Here is a 15,132-nt window from a genome sequence, read left to right on the forward strand (position 1 = left end):
CCCCGCCATTCTGGTTTAATTCTCTCGAATGATCTCAGTTCTTGAATTTACATGGAATCTCATTTCTCTCCTAGACTATTTTAAAACAAGAAACGTATCTTCTCTCTTCAACTCATCCTCAGGCTCCTTGAGACTCAGCCATGTCTTATTTAATTTTCATATTCCCAGATGGAGATCAGAGCTTCTATTACATAGCACATTAATTAAGAATAAGGAGGAAGGACACAGCAGAGGTGAGACTGGTAAGGAGATGAGCCCGAAGGAACCCATGGAGGTGGGATGAAAACACTGGGAAACTCAGACCAGACTCCTCTCTCTTCCCATCACCGCATCTGCTTTTAAGATTGTATTCCATGAGTTCAACTCACAGGCAGGTGGTCTCTCTTTTTTCTCCTGAAATCTAACCAGACTAGAATTCTTTTGGGGCTAAGTGGTCAGAGGCTAGCACACCAAGTCACAAAGGTGATTTCAGTTCTAAGCAGCAGCTTCACTGAGTGTCCACTTTCGGCAATCCTACTAAGCCATAAGTACTCATTCTTTGCAAAATAATCTTAGGGGCAATAAGTGCAAGGGCTTCTCCCCCACTCATTTGTCACTGCCTCAGAATCTTAATAAATACTGCAGACATTCAGTCATGGAATGGTCCTGTTATTCAATAAAGAAAAAGCTTAGCTTGCACATTAATTTATCACTACTATTTAAATATACAGATGGGCATGTTTACATCATAAAACCAGAACTGATCTTACCCATGTCAGACACACAAACAGTTGCATGGAAAAAGAAACACTTGGCATAGTTATTTTAATAATTGTGACTGAACTTTAGCATCACTTATAAAATTTCATCAACTATTTCCAGTAACCTGATGTGTACATCAGGGCAAGAAGTGCTTTGTGATTTTTTTCCCCCTTCCTGGAACTGACATTTATTTAATGGGATTCTACCTCATGACAACCTCTTTGCTTCACTCAGATGTTTAGTCAACGAAAATTACTGAATTAATGGAGGAAAATTACCTTCTGAAGACTGGGTTGCATGAATTCTCAAAACTGGCAGTGGTTACATAACATACCAGTTATATAATAGCATAGTGAACAGCATTTTAAAATACAGTGAATTTTAGCTGGGAGTCCTGTTTGCTGAGTGTAGCCTTGCTTCTTTCTACCTGAGTTTCCGTTACCTCCTCCGCGCCATCTTTATATTTCCTAGGGACACATCTTTTTGTTCCCCAAATGCTAAGGTATGATCATACAAGTGTCATATTGGTTGTTTGTCTTTCCATTCATGAATAAAGACACACGCACATCCATGTATTGACACATGAGTCATCTACTCCAGGTATTACACTTTGGACATAATCCCAATCTATAAAAGGACTTCCCATCTCTTGGCTTTCAGTATTACATGGCTATATAAGTTACAATATTACATATTTTTCAATGAGGTCACTCAATTTATTTTATGAATATTGGTAAGCCATAGGGCACTGGCCTTACTGAGGATAATTTCACCTAAACAGTTTCTTCATCAGTAAAAATTGAGACCACTTGACTTCTATAGCTTGAATAAAATAGCCAATATTAGTTACTTATAACTTCACAGAGATGGGACAAATGGGCAGTTTATAGTCAGACCCCGAATAGATAACAAAATAGTGTTTTGTGTTTGATTTTAATTTTTGCTGTTGTTTTAATTTATTCTCATAGACTGAAACATTTGCGTTTAGATAGGCTGAAGCATTGATACGTTTAAATTTTCTGATTAAAAACTTATCTTACCATCCCCCAAATAACATGAAATAGGGTCTATAAGATGGCAGAGCAGGTTACCACATAAACACTTACCTCATAAACCTGATAACCTGGGTTCAAGCTCTGAAATCCATAACAAAGGAGAGAATCCACCTGAGAAAGTTGTCCTCCCACTTCCACACACACAATATCAATAATAAATTATATATATATATATGTACATATATATATATATATATATACATATACACACACACACATATAAAACAGTAAATGTCAGTGTTTTCCTGATAGGCTAGAAAAATTTAAAAAGAATTTATATTCCTTCTTCTGCAATTTATGTATTTAGAAATAACCTACACAAGACGCTGGGGAGATGGCTCACTAGGTACAGTGCTTTCTATACATATTTGAGGATCTGAGTTCTAATCCCCAGTACCATATAAAAAGTACAAATCTTGGCTCAGCCATGCACATCTGTAACCCCAGTGTTGGGAAGGCAGACACCAACAGGTCCTAGGGGCTCCCTGGGCCACCCAGTCTCCTCAGAGCTATGAGGTCCAGCCTGGGGGAAAGGTATCCTGGAGAATCTGGTGAGGACATTGACTGAGGAAGAAATCCACTTTACCTGCACATGCCAATGGTGAGCATACTGTCTATACACAATCAAGTCACACTTACTCAACTCATAGAACACACACACAACTTGCACATACTGAACTCATACATCACGTGTACACACAACTCACAAACACACACACACAACTCACACACACTCAAACCATACAACACATACAACACATGCACACAGATATACTCTGGTCTATACATATGTATGACCAACAATACTGACAAGGGGTGAGGGAGTCAAATGCTAAACTTCGCTAAATAGTGGGTAGGAATGTGTGAATGTTATTTCTCTTGATAGAGTCTTCAATACTGTGACTTCTGGTCTTGAACACCGATTCACAGAGCCTCCGGGCAGTAAATTGTGCCAGTTTGTAAATGGCACAGTTACTTTGTATCGATTTGTGCCTTAGGGCCTTTATGAGAACCACTAGGTTTTCCTTTGCATTTACCTTAACAATCTTGGCCATGCAAAGCTCAGATGTTACAGGTAAAATGTGTGGTACAGTCAGGCTGAGCAGTGATTTCAGAAAGAAGTAGCTTCAAACTTCAAATTAGTACACACTGTTATTTGCTAAGAGCCCAGGGTTTCTCTGTGTAGCCCTGGCTGTCCTGGAACTCACTTTGTAGACCAGGCCGGCCTCGAACTCAAAAATCCACCTGCCTCTGTCTCCCGAGTGCTGGGATTAAAGGCGTGCGCCACCACCGCCCAGCTCCAGGAGAAGGTTTAAGGACAAGCACATTAAGTCTGGTGGCTGACAGAGGTCCCACTCATCTCCAAGTTCATTCATTCCTACTTTGGCCATCCTTTATTACCACAAGTAAGCAAACCAATGGTGTGTGTATAACACTGCCAAAGAGGATTCCATCTTTACCATTCTACAGGTAACATAAAATCTTTGTAGATCAGAATAAATCTGGGTAGTAGGTTTACAAATCACTCTAGTGATTACAACAAATCAATTTTTAAAGTTTTTTTTTTATGTCTCCCAAATCAAAAATTTCTTTCTCAAAGGAGTATTCTGGTTGAACAGCATAGCAAATACCTGTAATTCTAGCCTGCAGGTACATGGGAGCAAAAGCATCAGTTGGTAAGTTATCCTCTGCTACCTAGTGTGTTCAAGGCTAGCCTGTGCTAAGTGAGACCTTGCCATACACAGAAAGCTGATTAATTAATCCTGGCTTTGGGACCTCGGTTCCATTTTTTCAAAGAGAGTTTATTATCAAAGATGGAACTGGAATAGCATCAAGGAATGAGTGTAGAACATTCCACTTCATAAGGGACACTGCTCCTAGTATCCGAGGATGCCAGCACTTCAGGGTATCACCCAGGGACCGTCATCCCAAAGGCACTTTTAAGTAGAGGGTGGCCAACACAAAATGAGCTCAATGGTATTTTTGTACATTTCTTTGGTCATATATATATATACATATATATATATACATATATATATATATATATATATATACACATATATCTTACTGTTCTTTTTCATACAGATTATAGTTTCTGGTTTCATGTTTTAATGATGTGTGTGTGCGTATTTCTCATGCCCTTTCTTTTCATTCTTTTTTTATTTGCATGTTGCTTTTCTAGAGAGATAAGGATATATTGTACAAAAAATACTTTCAATTAAAAAAAAAGAAAAAAGTGAGTTGGAAATAGAGATAAGGAGTAGATTTCTTGCATTAAATTGACTTAATAATTTAATAGACAGGGTCTCATCATGTATCCCTGGTGGCCTAGTACTCACTATGTAAACCAGGCTAGCTTCAAACTCACAGAGATTCCTTTCTCTCTGTTTTCTCAGTGGTGGGATTAAAGGCGTGCACCATCATGCCTAGCAAGACTTTTTATAATATACCAAAAAACTAGCCCATTCTTTCATCAAGACAGAATGAACTGATAAAGTGTGGGCCTGGTGAAGTTTCCACTGTGTAAGAAAACCAGAGCCAACTGAAGAAACAGAATAAACCCTTGCTCTGCCCTGTCACTGATGCCAAAATGTCCCCCTGGGCTGTGCCTGTTTTATTATGATGCCACAGATCTTGAATTACAGCCTATGTAATTCAAGGGCCAATCAGAAGCATTATAAAAAAAAGCCTTTGGTCCAATATAAGGAAGTAAATATTTGTTTTGTTAACCACACTCATTGCCTATAATAAAATTATATTTATTGATAAAGGGATTTAAAAGAAAATATCACATGCAAAGTTTAAAGAAAGTCAAGGAGATTTTGGATGTCAATACCTCTTGTTAGAATTCCTAATTCAAGATACTTGTATGATTTTTATGAAAACTTTGCACATCTGCATAAGTAACAGCTCAAATCTAGCTCTATTGCAAAGAGGATTTTATATCCCATTTTGTTCAGAAGGGCCTCCCACCCATCAGTAGAAAGTCTAGGCTCACTCTCAAATCGCCCCAATTTGACTACATTGGGTAAACAGAAATACGTTATGATTATAAAATTCTACACTCAGTGGTTTGTTTAGTTTTTAGAGAATGACATAGATTGTCCAAGGTCTGCAATCAAACTTTGAGAACTAGAATGATCAAAAGTCATAAAACTTCAATAGTCAACACTATAAACTCAGATGGCCATTGCTTTGTTCAGGTGAGGTGTCTCAGCTATTCAACTTGGAGACCATGCAAGGGTGTATGGCAAAAATTGAATTCAAAGTTAACCTTTGACCTCTATACACATGGTGTGGCAAGTTCTCTAAATATCTCCCCTGTCTCATACACATATTAATACAGGCATTCATAAAATTAATTAAAAAAATAAAAACAAACCTCCCACTCATTCCTGAGCACACGATGGTGGTTTGAATGCGACCTATTCCTTGCAGGCTAGAGTGTAGTTGAACACTCTAGCAGGCTGCACTGCTGCTTGGGAGTTTGTCAGACCTCTAGGAGGTGGAGTCTTGCTGGAGGAAGTACTTCACTGGAGAGAGCCTTGAGACTTTGTAACTCACTCCACTTCTGGTGCCTGCTCCCTCATTCTGCCATGCAGTTGTAACAATGTTGCAGTGGCTTACCCCTGCAGATACTCCTCCCTGACATTCCACATATCTTCAGAGCTGGAACTACAAGCTAAATGGACACTCTTACTTAGGTTACTTAGGTTGCTTTTGGTCATGGTGTTAGCTTAGAGTAACAAAAAAACATACCTAATAGATACTCGCTGGAGATATATATAAATCACTAAGGTAATAAATAGGTCAGACATTTGCCTCTTAAAATATTTAAATTTTATATGCAGCTGAAATTTAGGGATAGGAAATGACACTAAGCTGACTTGGTGTTATAACTGTTCAATGATTTTATTTTGATGAAAATTTGACTTAAACCCCTCATAGGATCACTATTGTGCCTCTTTTCTTTTTAATTCCATTAAAACTGGAAACTTCTCTCTATGATGTCAGCAACTGGTAGAACAATCTACAAAAGCCAGGGAACCCTTTTTATGGAACCATTCAGAATGAAGTGTATGCTTGAAAACCAGTTAGTGATTGGGGCTTCGAAAGGGAACTGTGCAGGCTGAAGGCAAAGCCAGACACCAGGACTTGAGCTCGGACTGCCTACCTTCCATGACTCCCCAGTTGACTAGGCTAGGTTCCCTTGGCTTTAATCATGAGAATCTCTAATCTTTACCACCCCATAGTCTTTACCATTGAGCTTTTCCTTTCCTTCTTTAGGTTCCCTTTTTTAAAAAGAGCAATATTATCACTCAAGGTACAAAAATGCATTTGAATAGTATTACATACACCTAGGGGTAAATGATACAAACAAATCACAGTTGAAAAGGATGGTTACAAGCATGCCACAAAGTGATTTAAATCTTCCTTAGTAAAATGTGTACATTTTGAAAAATATTAAGTTCACCTACCATCTTAGCAATAATTTTTTGGAGAAGAACCCCATATCTTGATGAGAATTACGTAGTGTATATAATAAACCTAAAGGAAAAAGGTATACATAAAAATAAGAGAATAAAGACATACATCTGTTAAAAATAGGCAGACAGTAGAAAGAACATAAAGGTTCACAAATAAAGAATGGCTAATAAATTAAGTCATGCATCCTCTGAGTTACTTTGCAGTCACTATCTCACACTAAAATACAGAACCGGTAACAAAGTAACAGGAACTTTGTAAAGAGCAAGAATACACATTAATTATTCAAATGATGGTATACCTATGCAAATGATGAATTGTTGGTAAAGTGTATCTTCTGTACAGTGTATTCTATCTGTGCTTAGAGGTATCCCAGGATCTTCGAACTGAGGGAAACTGAGGCTGGGCAGATGAACAAGTCACTAAATGGTGGGATCAGTAATCAACCAAATCCGTCTTGACAAAAATATTTGTGTTTATTACAGTCTACATGTGTCCTCATTTCATATAAGTTCCTGTTCTTGACGGTGTAAAATAAATATGAATTCATCACCCAGAAGCAAGCCAGCACTCTAAGTGTTATATCAGGAGAGTGCATTCACAGTTCTAAAACTGGCTTCCTCCGAGATGCAGGACCATGGTCATAATTTCAATGAGGGTGCTTGGTAAAGAGCATTGTGTGTGTGTGTGTGCATATGTATGTACACGTGCTCATGTGCATAAGAACATTTTCTGGTTTTACCTTAACTTTTTAGAGAGGGTCTCTCACTAACCCTGATGTCAGCCCCACCAGGTTGACTGGCAGCAAGTTCCTGAGCCCTTCCTATTTGTCTCCTTGAAACCCAGTGTTGAGGTTACAAGCATTCAGATGTGGGTGCACGGGATCTGAATTCATGTCCCCTTGCTTTCAAAAGCTGTCTTAGCATAGTGTAAGCCATATCTCCTCATCCCTCCACTTTCCGTTTTGAAACAGGTCCTGGAGCCCACATTTTTGCTGAGCAGGTCAGAAGCCTTTTCTGTGCCATGTTAGTTTTGCAAAGTTAATTCATTTAGAAATTCCCTTTCTTAGTGACTGTGTCAGGTGCTGGCACAGTGCCAAGAATAATAATTGAAGTGGATTTTTAAAGTTACGAAAGTGTCTTTAGAGGATGGTTTTGAGGTGAGGGGATGTAGGAAATATGGAGAGTGTATCCATCAATCTCACACGAAATGTCCCATTAGAGGAAATGACATATTTGTTTTAAGCTCTCCATAAAACCCCACAGTATACTCTGTAGTAATCAGGAGACAAATTCATTGGTCCTCTCATTCTTTCTCCTGAAGAATGAAGTATCTTCATTGATCTATAGACAGAACTAGGGTATGGGAAGAATCTCCTGCAGAAATGGATTCCCATCCCTCTTAGCTCTGCTCTTCTCTGCTGGTGACCACTTTTCCAGGGAGGACCGTGCAGTTCAGCAAATGGACTTTGAATGTGGGACCCACTATCTTCCCAGCAGAGCATTCACACCTCGGTTCTTCCTGACTCTCTTCCCTGGGTGCGTCAGCGGAATGCTCATCAACTAGGATGGAGATCATCCACTTTTATGCAGCTGTATAATAAGGCTAAATAAATAAGAGCCGAGTTTTGTTTTGTTTTCTTTTGTTTTGTTTTGTTTTAAGTATCTAGCTCTGGGGTACGAAATTCTAATGAGACTTATTTATTATGAAAAAGTATAAGAAGTCCTTGGGAATGAAGGTGGATTTAGAACATTAACAGTATGAGCTTAAATGAACTAAATCCTGATAGGATGGTCCTCCAAATACAAGAAGGGAAGGCCATTTATTTGCTGTAGAAATCAGCACAGACCCCAAAGTAGGGACTAGCCCAAGGAGAAGTTGAGGCACCACAACAAGAAAATAGTGGAAATGGGCAAAATGAACACTTTGCACTGCTGGTTTTAAAGTGAGTGGATTTCTTTATCTTCCAGAGACAATTTCCCAGAGCTAAGAAGGCTGCCGGGGATCTGGGCTCAGTTATCACAAGGAGAGGCGTCTCGCTTAACAAGGCGACTCCTGATCCTTTCCTGTAATAATAAACACTTGTTTTCTTAGTTCCAAAAACCACCAATGAACCTGATCTGTGGGCCTTAAATACAGACCTTAAAATTAAATAAATCTATGTCGTCAGGGATGGGCTAATTCCTGGTTTAGTTCATGCTAACAGAAGAAATGGCTTCATAATAGTAACTTAAGAGAAGGTCAAACCTCTCAGTTATGTGTCTTGATGAGTCTGAATTACCCTTTGATTACTTATCAGGGTTATAGTGCATGATTTGTACACACCTGCTGTTACTACGACAGACTTCAGACATGCATACGAGGAACTTAAGAGCTTTGCAGTTTGCAAATTCTTTAATACATACAGCATCTAGCAGCTCTGAACCTATGAGGGAAACATCGTCTTCACTGTAGGAGTAAAATTTATTTCTCATTTTATCAATTAAATGGTTTGCAGAAAGGTTCAACACCCTGAAAAACAGTGTGCCTGAGTGCCGGAAATGCAGAAGGAATCCAGTCTCAGAAGTGTTTATCAACTGAGGTTTCTTTTTATCTGTGATAGCCAACCCATGATGGACAGAATCCAGCTGTAACACCCTCCTCCCCCTAAAAGACAGAAAGAGACAGCTAAAAGCTTGCAAAGTTCTTCAGACAAGACTTAGAAGGATGAATTTACTGAAGGGTCTGTAGGGAGTGGGGCGTGTTGGAAACACTATGCCCAGAGCCAGGGGCAGGGTTCCTGGGTGACCAGGATCTCCCAAGTGAGCGAGCATTCTCATCTCTCAGTGGAGGAAGAGAACACAGGGTGGTCTTGCGCTAGCATCTTTTAGACCAGGTGACCCCTGCTCAGTCTGTTTTCTGAGTGAGCTGCAAGGACTGCCTGAGACGCACAGCAAGCAGTCTCCCGCTGGCCTGGAGCAGGTCCCCACCCACTGCTCACTGCTCTGTCCTTCCGCCATCCTCAGGTCCTCCGACATTTTCCACTAAGACACAGAGGTAGGATGAAGAGGAAACAACAGGAAAGTGTGTCTGCACCCAGCCTCTGCGGCAGCCAGAGAAAAGAGAGAAGGAGGCAGGCTAGCGAGGAGGCAGCTAGAAGCTGTGATCCGTCCATAATCAGGAGAGCTAGATCTCACAGCAAGGGAGTCTGTAATGCACCCAAGCGGGGCAGCGCCTGGGGGCTGGTAGGCGTTCCCGGTCTTCACCCCCTTGGTTGCTGTAAAACCGACCAGGTGCGAAGTACACAAGAACTCGCTTTCTCTGGACTAAAGGGGGTGGGGGAGAAACAAAAGAGACTCTCACCTCTGCACCACACACACACACACACACACACACACACACACACACACACACACACACGTACGCGCGCGCGCACACACAGCAGCTGTTCAAGGTATTTGTAAAGCCATCAATTGCACCTGAATCTTTATTTTCCCTAAAGGCACCAAAAAATAAAGGGAGAAATGAGACCATCGAGGCGGTCCGCGGCTGAGACCATCTCGATTTTTCACCATCGATTCTCTACTAACCAAACAGCTATGAAAAGCCTGGGGACCCCGAACCCCTGAGCGCTCCCCCACCCGCCACCGCAGCGCCCTCTCACCTCCTCCAGGTCCCCGAAGGTGCTGAGATTTCTCCCCTCGGGAGCAGGGACAACCGAAGCCGTGACCCGCAGGAGAGCGGTCCAGTCCCTCCACAGAGCCCGGGGACGCGAGTGGACCGGGCCCTGAAGCGGACCACGCGGGATTCAACTTCACGGAGCCGCGGGGCGGTGCTGCCCGCCGAGACCCGCGCGCCCCACTGCTTTATCAGCCAGTGCACAGGCAGCGGGCGCCCCCTCCGCCCTCTCTATCCTACCTCCCCCTCGCCGTGGGGGTGGGGGAGCAAAAGAAGAGAAAAAAAATCAAGCCCACCCATCAGTGCAAAGCAGACATTTTTATGTTATTTTTTTATCCTCTCCGGGATTCAGAGGTCGCGTCTTACCGGTTAGACTTAGATGTGGACGAGAGCTCCGGGGTCCGGGTCCGAGGGTGCTCGAGACTGGGCTGCTCAGTCCTCTAGCGGAGCAGGCTCCGTGCCATCCGCCCAACTTCAGCACCCGGCGACGGAGAGAGGGAGAGAGGCCAGGATAGAGCAGAGAGGGAGGAGGCTGGGGTGGGCGGGGAGGGAGCGGAGCAGCTTGCAGCGCATGCGTCCGGGAGACAGGCGCAGCCCCTCGCCCCGCGCTGCCGGAGGTGAGGCGTCCTCCCCTCCCGCGGGCACTCGGATGCGTGAGTCACCGTCGCGTCCCTTCCCGGCGTGCCCGCCCGGCGACAGAGCTCACGGTGTCAGTGTCTGTGCCCAGGCGGCTCTGGCGACACCAGTGGAGGAGGTTCTGCGGTGAGGGTCGGGGTCAGGGGTGCTTTTTGGAGAGAACACACTTTGTGGGAAGGAACCTCCTCCCCCCACCCCCAGTTCACTTTTACCCAAAGCCCATGTTTGTTCACCTAGTCCCTGGGACCATGCTTGCAAGCCTTTCAGGCTTTCAGGCTCCCTTAGCCTCGGGCTTGCTTCAACCCTCTTGCCTGGGGGATTCAAAGGAAGGTAAAGTTAAGTAAGTTGTAGACTCTGCTTTATTGATGGCTTACCCAGAAATACCCAGGAATCCCTCCAGGTGCTCTCTGGTCTTAGGTATGTGTACCCTCTGGGCCACTGGAGCTGGGGATTTCAGCGAGAGAAACCTAAGGCAGAGCAGGGGTCAAGAACTCTTAGTCTGCAAACTTTATATGCCCCAGTACTACAGGGGAATGCCAGGGCCAAGAAGTGGGAGTGGGTGGGTAGGGGAGCAGGGCGGGGGGAGGGTATAGGGACCTTTAGGGATAGCATTTGAAATGTTAATAAAGAAAATATCTAATTAAAAAGAAAAAAGAAAAGAAAAAAAGAAGAACTCTTAGCCTGGTTTGGAAACCTGGGGCCTAAAGCGTCCTTATTGGACCACTTGGCAGTCACAGGAATTGTCAATCTTTGTGCTCACCAGCAGAGCGCAGCTTGGTGGTGAAGGAGCCTAGGATGCTTATTGCATTCCAAATTCTAGATTGTGCCTCCTGTGATTAGGCTGAAGTGTTTCTGAGGGGGAGCGAGGAAAGCAGATATCTTTCTCTTTAGATTTCACATCTGTGGAGAAGAGGAGAGAGTTCCCGCGGGAATGACTAGGCTCTTCCCTGACAGCTAATTAGAACTGATTGCTTGTAGATGTCATGACACTCCCCTGCCAGGGGTCCTCCAGTGTGCAAATACTGTTGGCATTCCAGCCCACCTGAGCAAGCCCCACAACTTTCAATTAATATAACGCAGGGTCTTTTTTTATTCAGCTACATCTACTGCTTTGGATACTAATACCCTGAAAGTGCGCTTTCTTGGAGCCTGTCTACAAGCTATTGGTCTGTAATGAGAAATAAATACAGAAGCAGAGAGTGAAATTTGGAAACATTTCTAGCGATTTACCAGCACCACGGCACCTGAGTGCTTTGCTCAGTTATCCTTGGCAGCCATATTTAAGGGTAATTCATTTTTGTTGTTGTTGGAGATTATGAGAGTTTATCTTAGTCCATTATGGCTGCTCTAAAAACTACCACAGAGTGGGTGACTTACAGGCCACAGAAACTAACTTGTCATAGTACTGGAGAGTGGAAGGTTGGACACTTTGTGAGGGGTGGAGTTTATTTTATGACATATGGACATGCTTTCTCCTCACATGCTGGGACACAGGACAGCCTCTGGGGTGACACTTATGAAGACCACTACAACCACGTACGAGACTTCATCCACTTGATCTAACCACTTTCAAAGCCAGCACCTCTCACTACAATTACTTTGGGAGTTACACAGGGATTGAAAAAAGACAGATGTTCTATAATGTTAGTCTTTGCAACTATCATCCTCGAATATCTGCATCTTTATTCTTAATCTCTAATGAGCTTTTGCTGACCCAAGTTAAGTGAAGAATTATAGCTATTAATGATTCTTGAGCAGCCATTTTCACTTCAACAGCTATCCTTGTTCATTTTTATTGAGCAATTACTTCCTGCTTGACACTGGCCTAAATTCTTCTCATGTGTTTCCTATTTTCTCTTCACGACAACCTCACAAGGTAGCTACTATTATTACCTCCTCATTTACCAGGCATCTCAGAAGCTCAGCAGCGGAAATCCACCCCCTCCAAACCTGTTCCTCTTTGGACTGTTCAACCCAGTTATCCAATCCAAAAATGGAGAAGTCATCCTTACTTTGCCTTCTTGTTTCATCCTCATCCAGTTAATTAGCAAGTCATATTTCCTCTACCTTAAAAATATATGTCCAATTGGAACACTGTGCTCCCTCTCAGTGCATGTAGCCTCCGTCCTGCCCGTGATCGTCTCTCACCTGGACAACTCAAAGCCTCCCGTTTGGATTTCTTGTTTTTTTCCCCCAGACACTCCAAATAGCAGCTTAACGATCTTCTAGAAGCATACACATCATGCCTGCCTAAAATCCTCCCGTAGTTTTTTCCTTGCCTTTGAAATACAGCCCAGGATCCATCCCCTAGCTTAGAAGGTTCTGTTCAATATCCTTCAGGATGTATTTGTTGTTATCTTGCTTGTATGGGCCATAGCTCTGAATGTTCTCGCTGTGCAGAGCTGTCACATGATGCCAATCGCTCTTCCTTCCTAGGAATCCCATGCATGTGGTTCCTTACATATCAGGTTATTTAGCATCTGCTCCTACTAAAGGCCTGATACAACCATCTTATAAACTGTCCTAATGAGGCAAGCAGTTCTTTTCTACTTAGAAGGATCCCCTTGTCTTGTTTTACTTTATTAAGGAAATACTTTTTTCAGTATTGAAATAAGTTGTTCCCATCCTATACTAGGATGAGGTCTTCCAAAACTTTACTTTCACTGTCTCATCTATGGGGTCCAAAAGAAGATTAACTTGGTGAATATCTATAGATGAATAAATGAATGATTGAATAGATCACAAATATAGAAAAAATGCTTTTTGTGTTTACTAACAGTTCTTCTCAGATTTTAATTGCTTCTCACCAGAGTCTGTTGTTTCTTGATGTAGATAGGTAGAGTACACTGTTTCCTCTGCCTAGCCTGTGAAAGATGGTTCTACATTTCACATGATGTCAAGACAGTTGCAGATATTTGTCAATACCAAGATATATTCAGAGACTGAAAGAATCACAGGCTGAAACACTCAGATCAGCACACAGGTTTCATGAAGGTAGCCACTAAGGCTTACAGAATGGCACACACAGGCAGGCTGGCGAAGGCGTGGGCTCAGGTTGTAATACCTCTGGCCCCAAGATTTATGTAGAATGTACCTAAAAGTGGTACTCCAAAAATAGTTATAGAGCAGATTATATCACTGGTTACTTGGGGTTAGCTGGATATTTAGTTTCAGCCATTTTGTGCTGACTTTACAACTCCCTGCTTGTCTGACGTCAGCCTTGTTTTAGCTAACTTATTGCAGATATCCATATTAACACGACGTGGCCTAAGCATAAATTGCTCTTAAGACCTTTTGTTCCCAACAGAGACATCTGGAGTAGCTTCAGAAAAATACTCAGCTGATAGACTCTTCAACTTTACAGTCTATTTGGTTCTGTTTGGTTCACTACTCTGTCCCTTGAGCCAGATCTTTGCTCCCCCACAGTGATGAAGCATCTTTTCTGTGTGTTTACCTCATTAAGAAATTTTGGAAACTTTCAATTCGTATGGTCAGATTCTTGAGAGACTACCAAATCACAGCAGCTAATAGTGAAGGGTATGTTATCTGGAGACTCGAAAACATTCCTACATGAGTTGCTGGTGTGTGGAGCAACCTTCTCCCTTATCAGATCTCCCTTCGGGCCGGAAGGAAGTCAAGATAGGGGAAAACTATGTTTTGATGTTCTTGCAGGGTTTTTGGTATCTATTAGGCTTTTTCATGGTAAAGGAAGTTTGTAAAGCGGGTCTTTGAGTGCCCACGTGTGAGAAAATTAGCACATTAAAGATATTCAACACGGAGAATGGTCCATGTGACTGGATTTTGAAATACACTTAAGATGCAAACAAGGAATGTAGACTCACATCACTGTACAAGACAAGCCTTGGTAAAGACTTCCTGGTTTCCTGATTTTCCCGTGGACTAGTCTCACGGTGTGAAATATGTTGGAGTGGTATATGAAAATACAGAGTCTTGCCTAAGTCTTTATGTGCGAATAGTGGTAGAATTTACCGGATTTGTAGTGATTGCCTATTCAAGTTCCATTCACTCATTCATTCTCTCTCCCACTCATTTGAGTGCTCTTAGGCAGCATCTGCATGGCATTGTGGGGAATGAAAATTCATAGGAAAATAATCTTGAGGCCAGGTAAAGTAGGTATTGCGTATGTGCTGTGGCAAAATAATCAATGTGAATCAGATGCTGCATGCATTTACAGGTAGTCCGTCAGACTGTGAGATGAAAGAATTCAAGGAACCAAGAAGACTGCATTGGGTTTAATGTTATGACTGAGACTTTCCTTTGATAACAATGAGTCTTCCTTTCTGGGCTAGTACTCGCTGAATCTCGTAGTTGAGGGCAATAAATTACCACAAACACCATTTACCAACTCCCTCCGTGTCCCTTGGCGTAAAGAGCTGGAAGAGTTGTAGATAGCATAAATGAATATAGAGAGGTGGGCCGTGACTCTCTTGTCACCTTGACATGAGTCAACCTATCAAATTAGACCGTGCTTGCCTTCCATCCTGGCTCCAGATCCCATCTTTCTTGGGCTTTGTGCTTCTGGATGTCTGCTTGTATA

At 42.4% G+C, this 15,132-nt stretch overlaps 1 protein-coding gene across 2 annotated transcripts in view; it reads right to left on the reverse strand.

Moving 5' to 3' along the window:
* The window catches only part of Rgs17 (regulator of G protein signaling 17), an 83,982-nt gene extending 73,505 nt beyond the window's left edge, over positions 1–10,477 (reverse strand). Inside the window, exon 1 of one of the 2 annotated variants that reach the window (XM_029482290.1) lies at positions 6,275–6,339. In XM_029482290.1, coding sequence (XP_029338150.1) covers positions 6,275–6,309 — 35 coding nt within the window. In that variant the 5' untranslated portion in view covers positions 6,310–6,339. Of the gene's footprint in view, positions 1–6,274; positions 6,340–10,304 lie in introns of those variants that run through there. The other variant, XM_021174753.1, reaches the window with a different exon arrangement.
* Positions 10,478–15,132: the final 4,655 nt, after the last annotated feature.

The sequence above is a fragment of the Mus caroli genome, chromosome 10 (genome assembly GCF_900094665.2).
Source record: "Mus caroli chromosome 10, CAROLI_EIJ_v1.1, whole genome shotgun sequence".
Classification (NCBI taxonomy): Eukaryota; Metazoa; Chordata; class Mammalia; order Rodentia; family Muridae; genus Mus; species Mus caroli.